Source organism: Pectinophora gossypiella, chromosome 26 (genome assembly GCF_024362695.1).
Source record: "Pectinophora gossypiella chromosome 26, ilPecGoss1.1, whole genome shotgun sequence".
Taxonomy (NCBI): Eukaryota; Metazoa; Arthropoda; class Insecta; order Lepidoptera; family Gelechiidae; genus Pectinophora; species Pectinophora gossypiella.
Genome location: NC_065429.1, coordinates 6,805,768 through 6,828,338, shown reverse-complemented (window position 1 = coordinate 6,828,338; position 22,571 = coordinate 6,805,768). Strand labels below are relative to the sequence as shown.

The 22,571-nt window shown below is 37.9% G+C and overlaps 1 protein-coding gene across 1 annotated transcript; it reads right to left on the bottom strand.

Annotated features, from left to right (window-relative positions):
- Positions 1 to 1,379: 1,379 nt before the first annotated feature.
- LOC126378547 (U-scoloptoxin(01)-Cw1a-like) lies at positions 1,380 to 21,752 on the bottom strand. The gene is made up of 5 exons (XM_050026982.1): positions 21,700 to 21,752; positions 9,472 to 9,599; positions 6,540 to 6,665; positions 4,456 to 4,566; positions 1,380 to 3,568 (listed from the first exon to the last, which is right to left on the bottom strand). The coding sequence occupies exons 2-5, from the start codon at positions 9,559 to 9,561 to the stop codon at positions 3,479 to 3,481; spliced, it is 417 nt and encodes a 138-aa protein (XP_049882939.1). The 5' UTR covers positions 9,562 to 9,599; positions 21,700 to 21,752; the 3' UTR covers positions 1,380 to 3,478.
- Between the last annotated feature and the right edge of the window lie 819 nt (positions 21,753 to 22,571).

Here is a 22,571-nt window from a genome sequence, read left to right as displayed (position 1 = left end):
TTTCTGTTAATCCTTACGAAACATAAACTTGCGTGTTTCTAATATTAAATTAGAATTTGGAACATTAATGTTAAGAATTCAAAAAACTATAAGGCCCACTGTAAAATTATATTATATTTTTATTAAACCCCATTTTGTTTTTTTTTTTTAATAAGTACACGCATTTTCTATTAAGCCTTACGAAAAATAAACATGCGAACTGTTTTGATTTTTTTGGTGAGAAGTGTAGTTTTTATTTCATTTCTACTTACTTTTGTCATGCTGTACCACGATTATCCTCTACACTTATCGTCCCACTAGTAAATTACTAATTTTGACCCAATCTACATACAGTGTGTTAACAACGTACTGAATACTGAGGGGAATGATTTAGCTCATTATTCTGAGTTAGTATCAAGTGGAATTTTCCACCGCAAAGTTCAAAAATATTTTAAATTCCATACTTTTGCGGCGGACAATTCCAAATTCAAATTATTTCCCTCAGTTTTCGATACGATGTCAATAACACTGTATTGTTCTCATGCAACATACTATAACAAAATACAATGCATATATTGCTTCTCTTAATTTTGATCAGAATAATAATGGATGGAAGATGTGTTGTGCCTGGGTGTAAGGCCTCAAACTGGATGACAGTGGCAGCGGCGCGGCGGCGGCGGCGGTGCGGGGAGCGGCGCGTTCAAATGCTAAGATTTATATTGAAGTGTTCTCGATGGCAGCGGCGCGGCGAGCGGGGTACGAGCGGTGCGCTCTAGGCGAGCGGTGTCTCTGCGTTTGCAAATTCGCCTTTTGTTTCCTTTGTTCATTATAGGGATTCAGATCTTCTTTTGCCCATAATAAATCGTACGAAACAAAAGAACTACAATCGAAAATGCGTTGTCGCCGTTTCGACATCGCGTTCATTTGAGACACAACTCTATACCGCCGCAACACCGCGTGATTTGGCCACTGGCATCGAGAACAGAACAGCGGCCACCGCGCCGCTCCCCGCGCCGCTATCGCCGCCGCGCCGCTGCCGCTGTCATCCAGTTTGAGCCCTAAAAACAAGGGTCATCATTTATACCCAAAAACAAAGATAAAAGATGCATTATGTCTGTTATCCATGAAATTAGAAGGTTAAATGGAGGCGATTTTGTATAGCTCCATCTATGTTTTTTGATACCGCAACGTGCGATAATAATATATGCGATATTTAAGGTAAAGCTACCAGAATATTCTGGTTCAACAAAAAAAAAAACTAGCAATTTAAATTACAAAATTGTTCTCTCATATATTTTTGTACTAAAATAAAGTTTGTATAATTATTAATTAACTTAAAATTATGTAAATAAATTGACTAAATATATGGTAACTACAGATTTAATAAAAGAAAAGTATTGATTTTTTTTATATACCTACCTTATGAGTACTCTATAGAGTAGTAGTTGAAATATCTGGTAAGTTATTCAAAGTGATCTATTCGATGCTACTTTTCAAAATTTTCTGAAAATCTTTGTGGTAAAATGGCCAAATAAAATAATAAAAAAAATAACTTTCAAGTGGTACTTTTCTAAACTGACTTGGTCTGGGTGTTTCTCCACTAACCCGCAGTGGAGCAGCGTGGTGGAGTATGCTCTATACCCTCCGACTGATTAAGGGGAAGTCTATGCCCAGCTATAGGACGTATATAGGCTGTTTATGTTATGCATTATAGACTATCATGTCTGAAATAAATGATTATTTTTTTAAATAATTTTCATATTACAATTAATACTTCTCTTTAGGACGAATATTGGTGTTGATTCCTGTACACACCATCTAATTTTATTTTAAGTTATACGAGTACCTGTCATTTTCTTATCCGCCGAAAAGGAAAGGGACGGACAGATGTTAATTTTTATAGTGAATGAATGAACATCCGATAGCGCCGCGACCGCGGGACTGCATTTTAAACTTAATTTCTTTTTTCGTCTTCGTTTTGTAATAACACTGTAAATAGGTATATCTACTTTAGATAATATTTTGCACTTCAACTACATATAACTACATTGGCCCCGATTCCTGCAGACACCTCATAATTTTACTTAAAGTTATACCCGTCATTTTCTAATCCACCGAAAAGGAAAGGGACGGATGATTGACAACTGTTCATTTTAAAATGAATAAGCGAATGAATGAATAACCCGGGCGAATAAAATAGGCATCTCGCTGATATGCAAACCGTTTGACATGTGCTGTCAATTAAATTTTACGTCTGTCATTTTCCTATCCTTTTCCTTTTCGGTGGATAAGAAAATGATAGGTATAACTTGAAATAAAATTAGGTGGTGTGTACTGAAATCAGCACCATTATAATATAATACAAAAATATGGCATATTAGCATGCAATAGTGAATCATAATTTACAGAATTGTCTATACTACTATTATTTTGAATAGATACTATATCTTCACACTTTATAGTGAAAATTGAGCGCCTTTTGAAAAGTCACATTTTGATTTGCCTTTCTTCTACAGTCATGAAATTGGAAGCCATATTTTATATTCAAACCAGAAATTTTTATCCGTACTGAAATTCTTTAAGTCTAATGCGACAAAACTGTTAACAAAAATCACATCCTAATGTCATTTTTAGAAATGGCGCTTTTAATTTATTTTCACTATAAGGTGTTGGTAACTAGGTACTTTGTGAATTGGGAAATGACAGAACCACATATCATAATAATAGGCCAGTTTCCAACTAGTCAAATCAGTCAAAATCGCTAGCCGCGGAAGCCAGAAGAAAAAAATAAATCAGTCACTTTTTACTAAACGTCAAAACACGAAATTACTATGGAATTTGTATGAAAAAGCACATCATATAAGAAGTGATAAAATGTCGGACGTATTATTACGTTTTTCATGTTTAAAACTAAATTGAAAAAAAGAAAAGGTTTTTCGTAGCTGTTAGATCTGTCTTAATTTAGTATTATTCAGAATTTTATAATTTATTTTGAACCTAATACACGATTCTATTCAGGAAATTTTGGAAAAAAAGAATTATTTTACGATTGGACCCTGGCTATTTAGTAAGGTTTAGTTTAAGTGTTAATTGTATATAATTTTATTTTTTGTTTTTATTTTTTCAGAAATAGAAACCAGTCTAAGAAAATAAAAAATAAATAATTAATTATTTTTTAAGTTTTGTTTATTTTAGTTTAATTTAATTTAATTTTTGTTTTGTTTGATAAGTCTATTTTTGTAATGTAATTGTTTGGTCCAGAATGGAGGTCACGGGGACACTGTTAATTTTATCTAATTCTGTGCGACCTGGTAACCTCCTCCCCCACCTCCTGAAATAAAAGCTGGATCAGCTCCTGGCCTGAATTGGGTGTCACTCATTTCAAACGCCGATATGTTTCGGTACTATGGTATTTTGTCATTTCCCAAAGACCAAAGTGGCTTTGTACATCCAAAGTGGGAAGCCAGACTACTTCTACGGATTAAGTATAAGTTAAGATCTACTTTTTCCCATTGATGTAATTGCCTGCTTCATCTTTGTACAGGTCCTCGTTTACTCCGTAGTAGGCCACAGCGTTGGGACAATCCGTCTGAAAAAAAAAAAAACAAAAAAAAAATATATAATATACTTATAACCAGCCTATATACGTCCCACTACTGGGCACAGGCCTCCCCTCAATCAACCGGAGGGGGTATGGAGCATACTCCACCACGCTGCTCCAGTGCGGGTTGGTGGAGGTGTTTTTACGGCTAATAGCCGGGACCAACGGCTTAACGTGCCTTCCGAAGCACGGAATCATCTTACTTTTTCAGACAATCAGGTGATTCAAGCCTGAAAAGTCCTTACCAAACAAAGGATAGTCTCACAAAGTGATTTCGACAATGTCCCCATCGGGAATCGAACCCGGACCTCCAGATCGTGAGCCTAACCACTAGACCACGGAGGCTGTTAAAAAAAAAATAAAAAAAAAAAATTTTAAAGTTATTTATAGACCTAATTAAAGTATAAATTATTAAAGTAACGGCCTCCGTGGTCCAGTGGTTGAGCGTTGAGCTCACGATCCGGAGGCCCCGGGTTCGAATCCCGGTGGGGACATATCACAAAAATCACTTTGTGATCCCTAGTTTGGTTAGGACATTACAGGCTGATTGGCCGAAAGTAAGACGTTGGTCCCAGTTACTTGCATGGTCTGAATGAATTCAGACTATAATTCTGAGTTGATATCAAGTGTAGTTTTCCGTCGCAGAAGTATAGAATTGATTATAGTATAGAATAAGGGCCTTTGGCGGCTCAATAGTAACTGAATCCCTTAAAGTTTTCGTTACGATGTCACTAACACCCTGAATATTCCGCTCTACCTATTTTCTGATGGACAATCTTACTGTATTTTTTTTTTTGTTTTTTTTTTGACTCTTTTTTTATTCGCTTTCAGTCCAAAACAATGCATACTTAAATGAGATAAAAAAAACAACTGACCTTAAAGAACCAGTCGCATACCCTCGTCCTCTGGTTGAACACAGTCCCTGGACCGCACAGGAAGGAATACTTGATGTTACCACCAATACTGGGTACACACCAGTGCCATACCTGCAGAAATAAAAACACAAATCATCATCATCACCATTAGCATTATCCTGTTTTCCACAGGGTCCGCTTACCTAACCTTTGTGTAAAGTGACCTTAATAGGACAAAAGCAGATCAAGAACTTTTTTTTTATGTATAGAAAGGAGAAACATAGGTAAATATTATTCGTAATTGGAAACATCATCTCCGTAGCGTTTTCCCGTTTCTCACAGGGTCCGCTTACCTAACCTAAAAATTTGACAGGTCCGGTTTTTTACAGAAGCGACTGCCTGTCTGACCTTCCATTCCGCGAAGGGAAAACCAGCCCAATACAGGTTAGGTCACATGCCTCCGAAAATGCATTTCTCGGGAATGTGGGTTTCCTCACGATGTTTTCCTTCACCGCTGAGCACATAATCATTTATATGATCCAAACACGAATTCGAAAACAAATTCGACAATCATTGGTTTAGGCCTGTGCTGGATTTGAAACTGTGACTTCAAAGTGAGTGGTAAGCGCAAATAATTAAAAAACACAAATAATAAAAAAAATACCTACTATGATTCTATATCATTAGTCGATGACGCCTGTATGATTTGAAAAGCAATCACGCACGTTTGGCACATTGTTCTTGTAAAATTACCAGGCGCTACTAAATTTTGGGAGTGTTTTTCTTTCTGTATAATAACTAAACAATTCTATTTCTCTTTTGTTTTGTATTTTGTTTTTTTTTCCTGTTTGTGCAATAAAGTATTTGTTATGTTATGTTATGTTAAACTTTGACATTGTTAATTAGAATTTTATTATTATTTTATTTTATGATTGATTTTTATTATGTAATTGTAGATGCATGTGTAGCACATAAATTTGAATGCTTAAGCTGAAAACATGGACTACTGTATACAATAACATCTGTAAATACCGTTTTCTGACTAATAAATTATTCTATTCTATTCTAATATGTTCCACCTTAATTTATGTTTGTGACATGCAATAAATGAATATGAATATGGAAAAAGCGACCTCCGCCTCTATCTTCCTTTGACAATTAATAATAAAATTCAATATCCCGCCGCCTATTGTGCTTATGTTTTATTCGTATGTTTATGTCTTTTATATATGTTCTTGTGCAATAAAGTATTATTGATTGATTGATTGAATATCCATACCTAATTAAAACACATAATAACGGGTTCTTACCGCGTTTAAAGCAGGGATATGAGACTTCCGATATTTCGACACTGTTGCAAGTGCCATGATCACGGGATGACTGTCAGTAAGAACCCGTTATTATGCGTTTTAATGTTCAAATTTATTTATTCAAACAATTAAAAACAAAACAAACACATATTATAAATAAAACACCTCCTCCAATGCGTCACACCGAGGCAAGGTGCCCAACAGGCTGGCAGCATTACCCCTCTGAATCGCCAGGCTAATTCTCTGACAGAAATAACTACCAGCCCTAGCATCTCCCGAAGCCCCAATAAGACGCATTGAGAGATCCTTAACAAATATTTTTGCTTCTGGACCCCAAGGACCCATCGTTTCAACTGCAAATGGGACAAAAAGGAATGATCCCGCCAGACCCGAGTACTTCCTCCTCTTCAAGGACTCAGCCGCAATAGCCGCTGCCGCAGGGCGAGACGAAGTACCGTCCAGATGCGACGACGCCAGGGTATCCACACAAGTGGCATCCCATACCAAAGATCTGCCAAACTTCCAAGGGATCAGCGTCATTCCATCTGGACGCTTACCATCCGAACGGAATATGCCATTCGGCTCCCGCACCGCCGGTACATTGGCCGCAACATGTGCTCTGCGAATAATATCGTTGAGCGAGGCATGACGGGATATGCGACCGACACTCCTATGACAGGACAAGCCATGATGACCCAACTCATTGACGGCCTCACCACAACAACATCTAAGCGGCGTTGCGTTTTAATTATGATAATAACCGCGTAAACCTAAGACAATTTATAATATCCTTACCTGGCACTGAGTCTCCGGGTCAGCGTAATATCCAGGAATCTTGTCATCACACGTGAAAGACAAACCCTCAGGCACTTCCGTATAGACTGGGTAGTCCTCTCCCGGCACGTACGCGTCTAACGCCTGCTGTAATTTAAAAGCAATCATTTTTATGTTAGTTCGGTGGTGTTGCTATTATGTTTTAAGTAGGCGTTTTTCAAATTTGTTTTCCGTTTGGGACGTTGGAAGGTTGTTTCTAAGTACATAAACTGACAACCGTAACGCTTAATGGGGTGGGCAGAGCCTCAAGTTGAATAATTAGCCGTCACTTTTAATTAAAAACCCTACGATACATCATTGTTGAAAGAATAAAATCTTTCTGCCATTATTACGTCATTTCGAAGATTATATGTTTTTTATTCGCTTACTTGGCCGGACATGTCAAGAATAAAAAAGCCGGCCAAATGCGAGTCGGACTCGCGCACGAATGGTTCCGTACCTATAACTTGATAAACAACAAAAAAATTTGTTTCGAAAATTTCAACAGACTAGTTCTCGCGGTTCTTGAGATACAGCCTGGTGACAGACGGACGGACGGACGGACAGCGGAGTCTTAGTAATAAATAAATAAGAAATAAAATCAATTTATTTCAAGCATTTAGCCCATATTTATATTAGCAATTATAAAATTAAAATTCCAAAATCTAGAAAATAGTAAAATTAAATTATAAAATTTTAATCCCAAAAGTCACAAAAATAGTAAAATTAAAATTAATTCAAATTAGACATGTACTCAAGTAATAGGGTCCAGTTTTCACACTTTGCGTACGGAACCCTAAAAAGGACACGTTTTCAGAAACAATTGCATGTCAATCCACTATAAAGACGTTTATATCAATTTTATAATCCGATAAATGTCTTTTATTGCGATATGATTACACTAACTAGTGAAATTATATTCTGATTATGATTATGGGCCGATTATACTGTCAACTTAACAGGTTATAAGTTATACATTAGTGTTCTTAGAGTTATAATTGTCTTCAGTTTTTTTTTTTTTAGTAAGAGTAAGGGAAAAGAGACAAATACTGAGAATTATTGAGGACAGAAGAGGCAAGATGATTGGACACCTAATAAGACACGACGAATTCATTAAAAACATCATAGAAGGAAAGCTAGAAGGAAAGAGAGGAAGGGGAAGACCAAGAAGAGCTTACATGGAACAGATTAAAGAAAAGGTTAACGTCGTGTCTTATAGGGAAGTCAAGGAATTGGCCTTTGATAGACTGGAATGGAAAATGCTACACCGACAAGAGCGTGGCTCTTAAATTGATGATGATGATGATATTTTTAGAACGGATGGGTAAAAAAGGCATCGAAGCAATTCATCTAAAAATCCACATCGCAATTTGACATTTGCGCATACACAGAGAGGGTAGCTAATTTATATTATTATTAATTGTTAATTTTTATATATTTATTTTATTTTTCTTAAATGACGTGATACATTATGCTCCCACTTAAAAATTATTATTTTTATAGATATAAGTAAGTTCATATTATTAGTAGAGACTCTTTCCTCAAGGGAAACTGTTTAAACAGTTTTGCAGGGTGTACGAGCCAACTCGCACATTATTATTTTAAGCTGACATATATTTTCATATATATTGTAAATTACGCGAACTAGTGACAATTAAACACTCAATCTAAACGCACGTGCCTTTCCTTTCCGGAACCTAACAACGTAACATATATGTAGGGATTACGACCCGACATATTGGTCTGGTTCGTTTTTCATATACTTATATTGTAAATTACGCACTAAATACGGAAATCTGCACATTGACCTAGGTCTGCCAACCATTGCCCAATGGCTCAAATTAGCTTCCAAACGTTTTTTCGATTCTGCTCCGCACCACCCAAATCCCCTGGTAGTTGCGGCTTCCGAATACATCGCGCTTAGGGACGGTACTGAAAAGTATCGGCGTCCGAAGGACGTAATATACGATCCCGACGACCCGATTACTCTAGCCATAGAGGCAGCCAATCAGCTCGCGACACCAAACACTTCAGGACCCCGATACCGACCCCGCCGGCGTGGTCGACGATTTCCCTCATTCAGCGCTTATCGCTATCGACCCACTAGGGTCGATTAATTCTTTCAAATATTTTTCCTCTCAGACGACGCCCTGAGCCGAGGTTCGCGCTCAACTGGGCACCCTCAGGCCTGTTGTCTTAAACGTTGTACCGGGTGAGAGCCTTCAGCGCTCCCCATTTGTCCGGCCAAGTAGTTAATGCCATCTGCGGCAAATCTACAATAAGTCACGTCAAAAAAAAAAGGACTAAATACGCAAACTAGTGCGTAATTTACAATATATATGAAAAGATATGTCAGCGTAAAATAATAATGTGCGAGTTCGCTCGTACACAGGGCATTGATAAATTGTATATTTAGTATTAAGATTTAATAAATAAAGTGCGCAATGCGAGCAAAGTGTCAAATAGCAATATTGTTTTTTTAGATGTATTACTTCGATGTCGCGTTTTAATCCCCTGCTCTGCTTCTTCTATCGTGTGGGTTGTGAGGTGGATTACTAACCTCATCAACCCTGGTGTCAGCGTTATTATTGAGCCGCCAAAGGCCCCTGATACGCCTCATGTAACGACTACTTACTTACATCAGTAAGAAATAACCGGGACGAACAGCTTAGTTCCTTATCTTACTTTTTGGACAATTAGGTGAACAGCCTCTAATGTCCTAACCAAACTAGGGATCACAAAATGAATTTTGTGATATGTCCCCACTGGGATTTGAACCCGGGACCTCCGGATCGTGATCCCAACGCTCAACTTGAGGCTCACCTCACTCCATTAGGCATCGCAAGCGTGATTTTATGTTTATATGTCAAATCACGTGCTCAAAGAGGCACAGAAGGGCCAGTAAAATACTTACAGCTATAGTTCTGTCAATCACGTAGAGTAGAACGGCTAAAACCCCTACGGAACCCAGGTTGACACCACATATTCTTGCTTGACGCGACATTTTGGCAGCGGTACCCTAATTTATTGCTTGTTCTTAGCCTGTAACAAAAAAGAAATATAAATCATCCGAATAATATACAGCGTGTTAGCGGCCGCATAATAATTATACAGGATGTTAGTGACATCGTAATGAATACTGAAGGGGATGTTTCAGCTCATTACTCTGAGAAAATAAATTTAAAGCTCATGTGAAGCTTACTTTATGTAAAAAAGCTTATTATGAGATTAATAGGGTTGATGAGGTTAGTAATTCGCCTCAAAACCCACACGATAGAAGAAGAAGAAGATGAGATTAATGACTACCTAAATGATAAAAATGTCTGGTATTGAATGTGTTCCTCTAGTTATTAAATAACTTGTAATGTATATCCTCATTGGTTTTTAAAAGATGTGTTGCTGTTGCAGTTTCTTGTCATTTCTTCTCCTCAGCCATAACACCTTGCGAAATGACGTAAATTCAAAAATGTTACATTGACCTTCAACAAGTTTATCCATGATAATTACGTTGAATAAATGATTCTGATTTATGATTTCCAATATCAAGTGGAATTTTACGTCGCAAAATCATGACATTTTGGTGTTTTTTTAAATAAGTTTCATTTTTATATTTTTTCCGATGGAAAATTCCACTTGATATTAACTCAAGAAAAATCAGCTGAATCCCACTTAGTATTTGTTACGATGTCACTTACACCCCGTAAAAACCTTTGGAGGATGATTCAGATAATTCTGAGTTGAAATCAAGTGGAATTTCCTATCGGAAAATTCATGACAAATTCAGTTTTTTTTTATTTCAGATCACGTTGTGCTTTAAACTGCATAAAAAGGAACTCATAACATACATACAAACAAACTATGTTACCTACTGAATAAAGATATTTTTGAATTTGACTAATACACCTCTCTCTCTCTTTATTAAAGAGCTGCGCTCTTGTCGGTGGAGTAATCGCCATTCCTCTCTTCGTCCCGCCAAATCCTTCACCTCCCGATACGACACGACCTGCACCTTCTCTTTTATTTGTTTCATAAATGTTCTCCTAGGTCTACCCCTTCCTCTCTTCCCCTCAATTTTTCCTTCTATGATGTTTGTTATAAATTAATCGTGTCGTATCAGGTGGCCAATCATATTTCCTCTCCGGTTCTCTATAGGCTTCATTACGGTTCTTTTTTCTTCAACTCTTTCCAGCACTTTACATCTCTACCTACCCCTTAGGGGATACAGCCGTGATTCTTTAGTCCACCATAGAAGTTGCAGCTTACATAACCATAGAAACGAATAGAAATTCCAATTATTTTGCATAATCAACCAACTCTCCTAGAATTCTCCAGCCAATTTCAATTGTATCTGTTTTTTGTTGTCTGTACACAATTGTGATCGAATGTGGATGTTTTTTGCCGACTGTACCCGGCCCTTTGTTCCATTCTTCAGTCATAATTACTGGGACATGTGGTTATAATTGTTTATTGGAGTGAGAAAATTGTTGATTAAATGTGGTGAAATAGTAGATTAAATGCTAAATAATTTTGAGCGAAACAGGAAGCTCTGTCTTCTTCTATCGTATGGGTTGTGAGGTGGATTACCAACCCCATCAACCCTGGTGTAAGGGTTATTATTGATCCGCCAAAGGCCCTTGACATGACTCATATAATGGCTACGTACTTACATCAGTAAACAAACATATATCCGACAATTTTAACACAAAATTCGCATCGGAAACAAAGATATGTGACAAAAACATAACCAACGAGATTATCAAAAACCATTTTAACACAATGTAGATTTAAACAAAGGATTTTACGGCTGATTCTGATAACGGCCTCAAGTACACCATAAGCTTTTCGCCGCACAGTCCTATCATTATATGCATCGAAAAAAAAAAGGAAAATTAACACCATATTTCACAAGGTTGCAGAAAGAAAAATATTTAATTAATTTGACAGCCTCTGTGGTCCAGTGACTGAGCGTTTTACTCACGATCTGAAGGCCGCAGGTTTGAATCCCTATAAGGACATATCACAAAATTACTTAATCACTTTGTGATCCCTAGTTTGGTTAGGACATTACAGACTGATCACCTGATTGTCCGAAAGTGAGATGATCCGTGCTTCGGAAGGCACGTTATGGTCCCGGTTACTACTTAGTGATGTAAGTATGTAGTCGTTACATTAGTCACGTCAGGGCCTTTGGCGGCTCAATTATAACCCTGACACCAGGGTTGATGAGGCTGGTATTCCACCTCACAACCCACACGATAAGAAGAAGAAGATCACGCATTGTTGAGCGAAGATACTTGGCCAATATAAAAAAAAAATTACAACAATACTACATTAACTTGCAACACTGAACTCTAAACACAATGACCACAGATTACCATCTCCACCCACCCAGCAATGGACACATAGTTAGTGATTAGCAAATAAAAACAGTGTATAAGAATTGGCCATATCATAACTGCCATAACATAAATTGTTATACAGAGTTTTGCTAAGACCGTGTGAAGGTACTGTTAGCATCATAACTTTAAAATAATACGTTTTGTAATAAATGAAAAATTATACAGGGTGTTAATGACATCGTAACGAAAACTTTGAGGGATGATTCAGACCATGATTCTGAGTTGAAATTTTCCGTCGCAAAATTATGGAACGGATAATAATTAAAAAAACACTAAATTTTCCTCCTCCTCCTTTGGCTCCTTTCTCAAGGTCTGGATACTACAGAGATTCTTTTACTGTGAAGTCCACGCACTTGTGGAATGATTTGCCTCCTGATATCAGGCATTCGAAGTCATTGGCTATTTTCAAATCTAAATTACACTATTATTTCTTGGCTAAATCATCGACTTGCAAACAACATAACAAACAAAACAGCAACTAATATTCTATTTTTACTTATATGTATCATTGTATGTATATATTTATAGTTATGTATATATATATATATATATAATTATATATATTTTATTTATTTATTCATGTTTTTTCTCTTATTCTATTTTACTTTTTTACGCGCTACACTGCAGCTGTACAAGTGTACTATATCCTCTGCCGAAGGTTGTCTGGAAGAGATCGCTCTTAGCGATAAGGCCGCCTTTGCCCACCTTAGAATAAGTTTACCCTGTAAATGTTTTGTGAATTTGTGTGCAATAAAGTGTTTTATTATTACTATTAAATTTTTCATGAAGAAAATCCACTTGATATCAACTCAGAATCATGGTCTGAATCATCTCCCTCAGTATTTGTTACGATGTCACTAACACCCTATCTACTTATATGGCTACTTGTATGTACTTATATAGGGCGAAAGTGACATCGTAACAAATACTGAGGGGGGTGATTCAGCTCATTATTCACTTGAGTTAATATCAAGTGGAATTGTCCATCGCAAAAGTTTAAATAATTAAACATGTAGTTCAACCATGACCATCCTTTTCGCTCCCGATCGTCAACTGTCTGTTCATGTTTTCTTTTTAAAAATGTCCGCCATTATGTTTCTTTTTAAAGGACTGGACCATAGAGTTTTGGCCAAAGGAGTAATTACTTCGTTCGGAGACAACATTCACTAACAGCTGATGCCACAGTCCGAAGACAAACTCAATTTTAATATTCGCATTGCGTAAAACTTTTTTATAATTATAACAATTAAATTGCGTCAACTCAAAACGACATCTTCAAATTTAATTTGTAAGTAAATTAAATGTTGTAAGTATAATTTTGTTTATAATTGTAATGTTTACAGAGATTCGAGCCCTTGAGCTGAATTTCGAAATTTTAATACTTTTACTTAATTAGGTTCTGTCACCAAACCGTAGGACAAGGAATAATACTATGTATAGAACGGCACCTCTCCGCTCCCCCCCAACGTCTGACCTAGGTTTAATCGATGGAAAATGGGACAATCTTCTTCTTTGCGAGTCGATGGCGATCGAGGCAAAATTTTTGCTGACCAATAATTGGCCACGCTTACGGCATTGTCAGTGGCTTCGTACAGGTCTTCAATAGTGCAGGTGTTAGGGCACTTAGGACAGCACAAAAGGTGAGCCATAGTTTGTGGTGATACTCCACACTCGCAATCATCGCAACCATCAACCAGGTATCCCCACCTGCAGAAATTATCCTTGCAGCGGCCAACCAAAACCAAATGGGACAATGCTCGGGAGATGATGAAAAAAAGACTTACTACAAAAAAAACTTTCCTACATAAGTAGGTTTCTTGACGCTTGACCGCTTGAGAACCCTCAGCGTACTTTATTGCAAATTTGCCGCATATGGCAACTACTTGGCCGGACAAATGGGGAGCGCTGACGCTCTCACCCTTACTACAAAGGTTGTTGTAATTGTAACTAAGCCTTTCTTTACGAAACACCTTATCGTAATCTAACCTTTTCGGAATTATGTGAAAATGTTAACAGTATTGTGTTAAAATACTTAATTACTTGTGATATTTTTTTGATAACATTATTTATTTTTGTATTGTCACATGAGAAAAATAAAATAGAGATTTGAGTCGCATTCGTGGGATCACGAACAATTAGATAAAAAAAAAGAATAAATAATAATGAATACATATACCTCGTATAATAAATAGACAACCGATCTCTGTAAAAATGTGTCCGCGGCTTGTCACAAGCGACGGCGTCTAAAGACACCGATAGTGCACTTTATTTGAACAGCCATCATCATCAACATAATCATCAGCCCATTAATGTCCCCACTGCTGGGGCACGGGCCTTCCCTATGGATGGATAGGGAGATCGGGCCTTAAACCATCACGCGGGCCCAGTGCGGATTGATGGTTATTAACGACTGCTAATGCAGCCGGGACCAACGGCTTAACATGCCTTCCGAAGCACGGAGGAGCTCGAGACGAAAACTTTTTTTTTTGTGGTCACCCATCCTGTGACCAGCCTTTGCGAAAGTTGCTTAACTTCAACAATCGCAGATCGAGCGCGTTTACCGCTGCGCCACCGAGCTCCTCATTTGAACATTTGAACAGCCATAACTTTTTAATTTGAGGGAACCAACTTATACTGGTGCTGATTCCTGTACACACCATATAATTTTATTTTAAGTTATACCTGTCATTTTCTTATCCGCCGAAAAGGAAAGGGACGGGTAATCGACGGGCATAAAATTTATGAAACACGTCAATTTTAGGCAGAAATTTTGGCCAATAACCCGACAGAATTAAGTTGACAGCACACGTCAAACAGGTTGCATATGAGCAAGGTGCCTATTTTATTCGCACGAGTTATTCATTCATTTTAAAATTAACTTGTTGACAATCATCCGTCCCTTTCCTTTTCGGTACATACACATATCATATTCAGTTCAAATGATCGTTTTTGAACTTTTATTAACAATGATTTTTCCAACCTTACCTTCCCACGCGCACGTTGCTATAGGAAACTGATATCTATAGCCAATACCATAGTTTTTATTCCACTTCCACGTTTGAGAGGCTTTTTGTCCGTCTGTCTGTTATTTAGATTTGATTTGTCAATGTATTCGAGTTAAATGTCAAATTGCTCACATAGTTCGTTAATTAAAATGTCTTTCAATTCAAATTCAAAAATATCTTTATTCAGTAGGTAACATAGTTACACTTTGAATCGACTATTTTTACATAACGAACGTCTCATCCGCCTAAAACTACTGCAGCTTCTCACAACCTGTATAGCCTCGGCGCAGGGCCCTAGACGTTCTTAAAAAATAATAATAAAAAAATTGAGATTTTCATTAATTAATGAAGTTTGTAAACTAGAAAATTATCATAGATGAACTTGTTCAAGGTCAATTTAACATTTTTGAATCTACGTCATTTCGCAAGGTGTTATGGCTGAGGAGAAGAAATGACAAGAAATTGCAACAGCAACACATGTTTTAAATCAATGTAGATCATAATATAATAACATAAACTGCCTATACGTCCCACTGCTGGTCACAGGCCTCCCCTCAATCAACCGGAGGGGGTATGGAGCATACTTCACCACGCTGCTCCACTGCGGGTTGGTGGAGGTGTTTTTACGGCTAATAGCCAGGACCAACGGCTTAACGTGCCCTCCGAAGCACGGAATCATCTTACTTTTTCGGACAATCAGGTGATTCAAGCCTGAAAAGTCCTTACCAAACAAAGGACAGTCTCACAAAGTGATTTCGACAATGTCCCCATCGGGAATTGAACCCGGACCTCCAGATCGTGAGCCTAACGCTCTAACCACTAGACCATGGAGGCTGTCAATGTAGATCATTACAAGTTATTTAATAACTAGAGGAACACATTTGATACTGAGCATGTTTTTCAATTAGGTAATCATTAATCTTATAATAAGCTTTTTTTATATAAGTAAAGTAAGATTCACAAGAGCTATAAGTTTGTTTTCTGAGAAAGTCAAAATATTGTCTGGAATTTTATCAATCAAATATACTTTATTGCACAGAACTAAAATTTCAACAATCAGACATAACACATGAATACAGTACAATTTGGGCGGCCTTATTGCTCTAGAGCAATTTCTTCCAGGCAACCAACAAAAGGAAACAAACATTTACAACTTGGATGCGGGATGGTGCAACAAAAAATAAATAAATAAATACCTAAAAGTAAAACTAAAGTTAATATAATTTTATTGTAAAACCGTATACGTAATTCAAAAAATTTAAATTTATTTACTTAATCTAATTTACAACAGCCATGGTAGCTCAGTTGGTAAAACGCTTGACTGTCACTATGGGGTCGCAGGTTCGAAACCCAGCGCGGGCCTAAACCAATGATTTTGGAATTTGTCGTGGTCTTCTTATACCGTGCGCTCAACCACTGGACCACAGAGTTCGTTGTTATATGTCATGTTATATGTATTAATATAAAGCCAACATTATGACATAGTGACATTTCGGCGCGTCTCATTGAGGCAACTGGCGATCCGAGAGCTGGCAGTTATTTTGCGCAGAGGATAGGCCTGGCAGTTCAGAGGGGGAATGCTGCCAGCGTTTTGGGCGCTCTGCCTCAGTGCGGCGCGCTGGAGGAGATCTTCTATTTATAATAAGTTCGTATTGTTAATATTGTTATTTTTAGATCATTTATGACATATAAAGCCTAGACACCTGATCTAAGTCCTAGTAACACACATTTTAACGTAAGTACTTATCGGTTTGTGGTAAAATATTTCCTTAAATCAATCTTAAGATCTAATTTTGAAATGCAATCTTACACTAAACATTTCTACCACAAACCACAGAAATTAATATCCATATGTACAAGTGTACAAGAGTCGTGGTAGCCCACTTTTAGGTCGCAGGTTCGAATCCAGCACAGGCCTAAACCAATGATAGCCGAATTTGTTAACGAATTCATGTTTGAATCATAAATGATTATCACATGCTCAGCGGTGAAGGAAAACATCGTGAGGAAACCAACATTCCCGAGAAATGCATTTTCGGAGGTATGTGACCTAATCTGTATTGGGCTGGTATTTCCTTCGTGGGTTGAAAAGTCAGACAGGCAGTCGCTTCTGTAAAAACCGGACCTGTCAAATCTTCAGGTTAGGTAAGCGGACCCTGTGAAAAACGGGATAACGGGAGGTGATGGCGAAATACAGTCATGAGCTATATCATGTACCCACTTTAGAACCCTGTAGCACTATCATATTTGATATTTAACGAGACTTACGGTTTAATTTGTCAAAAACATAATGTGATATGGTTTCAAAGTTCTATATTAGTACTCATCATCAGCCCATTAACGTCCCCACTGCTGGGGCACGGGCCTTCCCTATGGATGGATAGGGAGATCGGGCCTTAAACTATCACGCGGTCCCAGTGCGGATTGATGGTTATTAACGACTGCTAATGCAGCCGAGACCAACGGCTTAACGTGCCTTCCGAAGCACGGAGGAGCTCGAGACGAAAACTTTTTTTTTGTGGTCACCCAACCTATGACCGGCCTTTGCGAAAGTTGCTTAACTTCAACAATCGCAGACCGAGCGCGTTAACCGCTGCGCCACCGAGCTCCTCGATTAGTACTCGTACACCCCAAATCATTGCTTAACTTGAAAACTATGTAAGACTACTTACATTTCGCAAAACTGTGTCCCACAGTGTTGCTGTGTTCACAGCCAAATGAGCAGTTTTGAAATAATTATAATGCTTCGGTCATTGAGGCGAAGATGTTTTTTCAAGATAACATTCTTTGTGGATACCCGTAATAAACACAGTTTTGAGTTATGAGTGTTTATTGTGGTATAGTCTTGGTTTGAAGGCCAAAGTTCAACCTTTGAAGTTATCATCCATCAGGTAATACAAAATATGACAGTGCGACAGGGGACACGATATGGCTCATGACTGTACAGTTAAATGTTGGGTGGCTATTTACAGTCTAAGCCGTTCCGTGGTCTAGTTGTAAAAGTGTTTTAGTAATTCCGTGGTCTAATTGTAAAAGTGTTCTAGTAATTCCGTGGTCTAGTCGTAAAAGTGGTCTAATAATTACTTGGTCTAGAAGTCAATCTCTTGAGTGTGTCGGATTTCCAGTGGGGACACCATAAAAAACTGTAATCCACTAATAATCTTCAAAATACATAACATTTACACCTTACTTAAATAAAATACTTTAGCTGTAAAAATGTAGATACGTCTTTAGATACGATATATAATTATGTCGTTTCGTCGATTGGTGCTAATATGGAAACCCAAATAAGTCATGTCTGTCGAAATACAAACAAAATCACGTGGCACGCATGTTAGGAAAAATCAGACATCGATTTCGACAAAAATTTAATCGATCGATAATTTTATCACGTTGAGCGTGTTAGCTCTGCAGATGTTTCTCAAGTTGGTTAGCTTATTTTAAACTTATGTCATTCCAAACTTAATGATATAATAGTTAAAATTCTTGTAGACAATTATTTTTGACATTTTTTTTTTATATAAACAATTACGTGAAGTCAATGTGTTTAGTAATAATCTTCTTCTTCTTCTGTCGTGTGGGTTGTGAGGTGAATTACCAACCTCATCAACCCTGGTATCAAGGTTACTATTGAGCCGCCAAAGGCCCCTGACATGGCTCACGTAACGACTACGTACTTACATCAGTAAGTAGTAACCGGGACCAACGACTTAACGTGCCTTCTGAAGCACGGATCATCTTACTTTCGGACAATCAGGTGATCAGCCTGTAATGTCATAACCAAAGTAGGGATGACAAAGTAATTTCTGTGAATGACCCCACCGGGATTCGAATCCGTGACCTCCGGACCGTGAGCCCAACGCTCAACCACTGGACCACGGAGGCCTTCCTTATACTTACTTATTTGTAAGAAGTAGCTGGGACTAACGGCTTAACGGAACTTTTTAGCAATTCAGTCTGTAATGTCCTAACCGACCAGAAAAAGTCTGGGCACAGGCCTCCCCTCAATCAACCGGAGGAAGAAGAGAGAGACGGAAAGCGAGACGGCAATATATGACAATGACAATTACGTTTAGAAAAGTTATAATACTAAACACTTTTTTTACCTTTGATGGGTTTGCTCTTGGCCCCAGACTTGCCCGAAGGCATTGACGAGGCCTAAGATGGAGCTCGCCCAGAAGGTGCCTGTTCACTCTGACCTTGAAAGCACCCGGGTTATATGCGTTGGGAAATACAGAAGACGGCAGAGAATCCCACTTCCTAGCAGTGCGTATAATCTCTTCTTTGCGAGTCGATATTAAATGTTTGCTGACCAGTAATTGGCCACGCTTACGGCATTGTCAGTGGCTTCGTAAAGGTCTTTAATAGTGCAGGTGGGTGTGTGTGTGCTTTTTTTGACGTAAGTTACGATCCCGACGACCCGATTACTCTAGCCATAGAGGCGGCCAATCAGCTCGCGACACCAAACACTTCGGGACCCCAATACCGACCATGCCGGCGTGGTCGAAGATTTCCCTCATTCAGCGCTTATCGCTATCGACCCACTAGGGTTGATTAATTCTTTCAAATATTTTTCCTCTCAGACGACACCCTGAGCCGAGGTTCGCGCCCAACTGGGCACCCTCAGGCCTGTTGTCTTAAACGTTGTACCGGGTGAGAGCCTTCAGCGCTCCCCATTTGTCCGGCCAAGTAGTTAATGCCATCTGCGGCAAATCTACAATAAGTCACGTCAAAAAAAAATTCATGATCCAAACGTGAATTTGAAAACAAATTCGAAAAATCATTGGTTTAGGTCCCTTTTGAGATTCGAACCTGCGACCTTTTTTACGTTTTACTATGACGTCACAGTGTGCTTTTTCATACAAATTCCATAGAAATTTCGTGTTTTGACGTTTAGTAAAAAGTAACTGATTTGACTAGTTAGAAACTAGCCTATGCCTGACTTTGTAGCTATGCCTCAGATGGAGTTCAACTTGGCCGGCCAAATGGGGTATTAATATCGTGCGCACACAATAATGTAGTAAATAACACAGTTTTCACACAAATCCAATACGAATCGCGTTCATAACGAGTTAGGAAGTGTTCCATATATAGAAATGAGGAAGAAATGCGTTCATGAAAACACGCGAAACTATTTTCTACGTAAGCATAATATACCGTCTTCGAAATTGATTTACTTTATTTTTATTAATTTATTTGTACACAACAGAACAGACAAAACATACAAAGAATACAGGTAAGCTTATCTCTAAGAAAGAGATTTCTTCCAGCTGACCTACGCGACAAGGAGATAGATATACATACGCGTACAAATTTTATGAAATTACATTAACAAACCTACCCACTAATATAAAGTATAGTGTAGTAGTGTAGTTGTACTTATAGTTTGTACCCGCAATCAATTCAATTATTTTTTTTAGATTTTTCCTCACCTTATGGTTGTCTGGAAGAAATCGCTTTAAGCGACAAGGCCGCCATTTGCCATGTACTTCGTTAAGAGACTTTTGTAATTATTTATTTTTATTTTGGTGCAATAAAGTGTATTGTATTATTGTATTGTATATAAAACTAAGACAAAAAATAAATACATAAATATATATAAAAAAAAAATCAAAAGTGTTTTATATACATAATTTATCTACCTCATTAGGTCTATGTATAAAAATTAACTAATTACACATTGAAGATTGATGGTACACCAACATTGGTGTGTTTGTGATTGGTGGACATTTTTTATTTATAGCTTTTTAATATTTTTTTTATGTTTTGTTTTTAATTAAAAAAAAGAGATTGATGGTAGGGCTGGCAGAAGAAGACCTAGAAGGACTTACATTGACCAAATTGGAGATGTCCTTAGAAAAGATTTAATACGATCTACTCTGAACCGGCGTGCGTGTATGAAGCGATTGATGAATGTGGAGGAAGCAAGAGAAGTGTGTCAGGATCGAAGCAAATGGAATTCCACAGTCTCTGCTTACCCCGGTGACAAATAGGCGTGAGTTTATGTATGTATGTAAATGTATTTCTTCTCATAAGCCATTTCTTTACAGTCGGTTAAATTTAATTTAATTGTGGCGAAATAAGGAAATTATACGGTCATAAATTTATTTATGTTACCTACATAACTGTACATAATTTTGTAAAGATATTAACACACATAGGCTCAGATCTTCTGAACCGACTTCAAAAACAAAAGGAGGTTATTAATTGGATTAATGTATGCCATCATCTCCTTAGCATCATCCCGTTTTTCACAGGGTCTGCTTACCTAACCTGAAGATTTGACAGGTCCGGTTTTTTACAGAAGCGACTGCCTGTCTGACCTTCCAACCCGCGAATGGAAAACCAGCCCAATACAAGTTAGGTCACATACCTCCGAAAATGCATTTCTCGGGAATGTGGGTTTCCTCACGATGTTTTCCTTCACCGCTGAGTACCTTCGTGATAATCATTTACGATCCAAACATGAATTCGAAAACAATTTCGACAATCATCGGTTTAGGCCTGTGCTGGATTCGAACCTGCGACCTCAAAGTGAGAGGCTAGCGTTGATATTAGATAAATAGTATTTGATTTTGATTTGATTTTTGACACTTAAAAACAACACTTATTTAATAACCACCACCTTTTTTTCGTATTTTCCCACCACACTTTCCGATTACATTATTTTTTTCTTTTTTTACTAATTATGTTAATGAAACTTTTTTTTTCTAATTAATTAAATTACAAACAACATACCCGTCACAACACAACACTATACAACACAACAACACACTCAGCGACTTTGTTACCGACTGAGGTGTGCTTGCTCTAAGGTTGTGGTTTTATATGTGTCGGTGGCTTAGTATGGATGAGACTGTCAATTTTATTTACTTCAGGACCCCGATACGGACCCCGGATGGTCGACGATTTCCCTCAATCAGCGCTTATCGCTATCGACCCACTAGGGTCGATTAATTCTATCAAATATTTTTCCTCTGAGACGACGCCCTGAGCCGAGGTTGGCGCCCAACTGGGCACCCTCAGGCCTGTTGTCTTAAACGTTATAACGGGTGGGAGCCTTCAGCGCTCCCCATTTGTCCGGCCAAGTAGTTAATGCCATCTGCGGCAAATCTACAATAAGTCACGTCAAAATAAAACAATTTTATTTGAGTTTAGGCCCTTTCTGGAGATCCAGGTTCGGTTCCCGATGGGTATATCGTCAAAATAACTTTGTGAAACTGTCCTTTATTATTAACAGTTAGATAAAAATAAGATTCAAGTGTGTGTGCGTATATTTTAATTTATGTCTGCTAACTTTTCGTCATATAAAATATCTAAATATTTATTCAGAAAAAAGGCACAATTTTTTACATAATCCGCTTTACATTAGGCACGTTAAGCTGTTGGTCCCGGTTACTACTTACTGATGTAAGTACGTAGTAGTTACATGAGCCATGTCAGGGGTCTTTGGCGGCTCAATAATGGCCTTGACACCAGGGTTGATGAGGCTGGTATTCTACCTCACAACCCACACGATAGAAGAAGATTATTCGGCCAGTACCGTGTCGGCTGTCCGACGTCTCATCTACGTTAGTCTAGCTATGCTCCCACGCACAGTAACACAAAAC

What these genes read in the sequence shown, in the direction of transcription:
- LOC126378547 (XM_050026982.1), bottom strand. Translation starts at nt 9,561, where the DNA reads ATGTCGCGTCAAGCAAGAATATGTGGTGTCAACCTGGGTTCCGTAGGG. An exon ending in TGATTGACAGAACTATAGCT is followed by an intron (nt 6,666 to 9,471) that starts GTAAGTATTTTA and finishes TTTAAATTACAG; the next exon opens with CAGGCGTTAGACGCGTACGT. An exon ending in TATGCGACTGGTTCTTTAAG is followed by an intron (nt 3,569 to 4,455) that starts GTCAGTTGTTTT and finishes TTTTTTTTTCAG; the next exon opens with ACGGATTGTCCCAACGCTGT.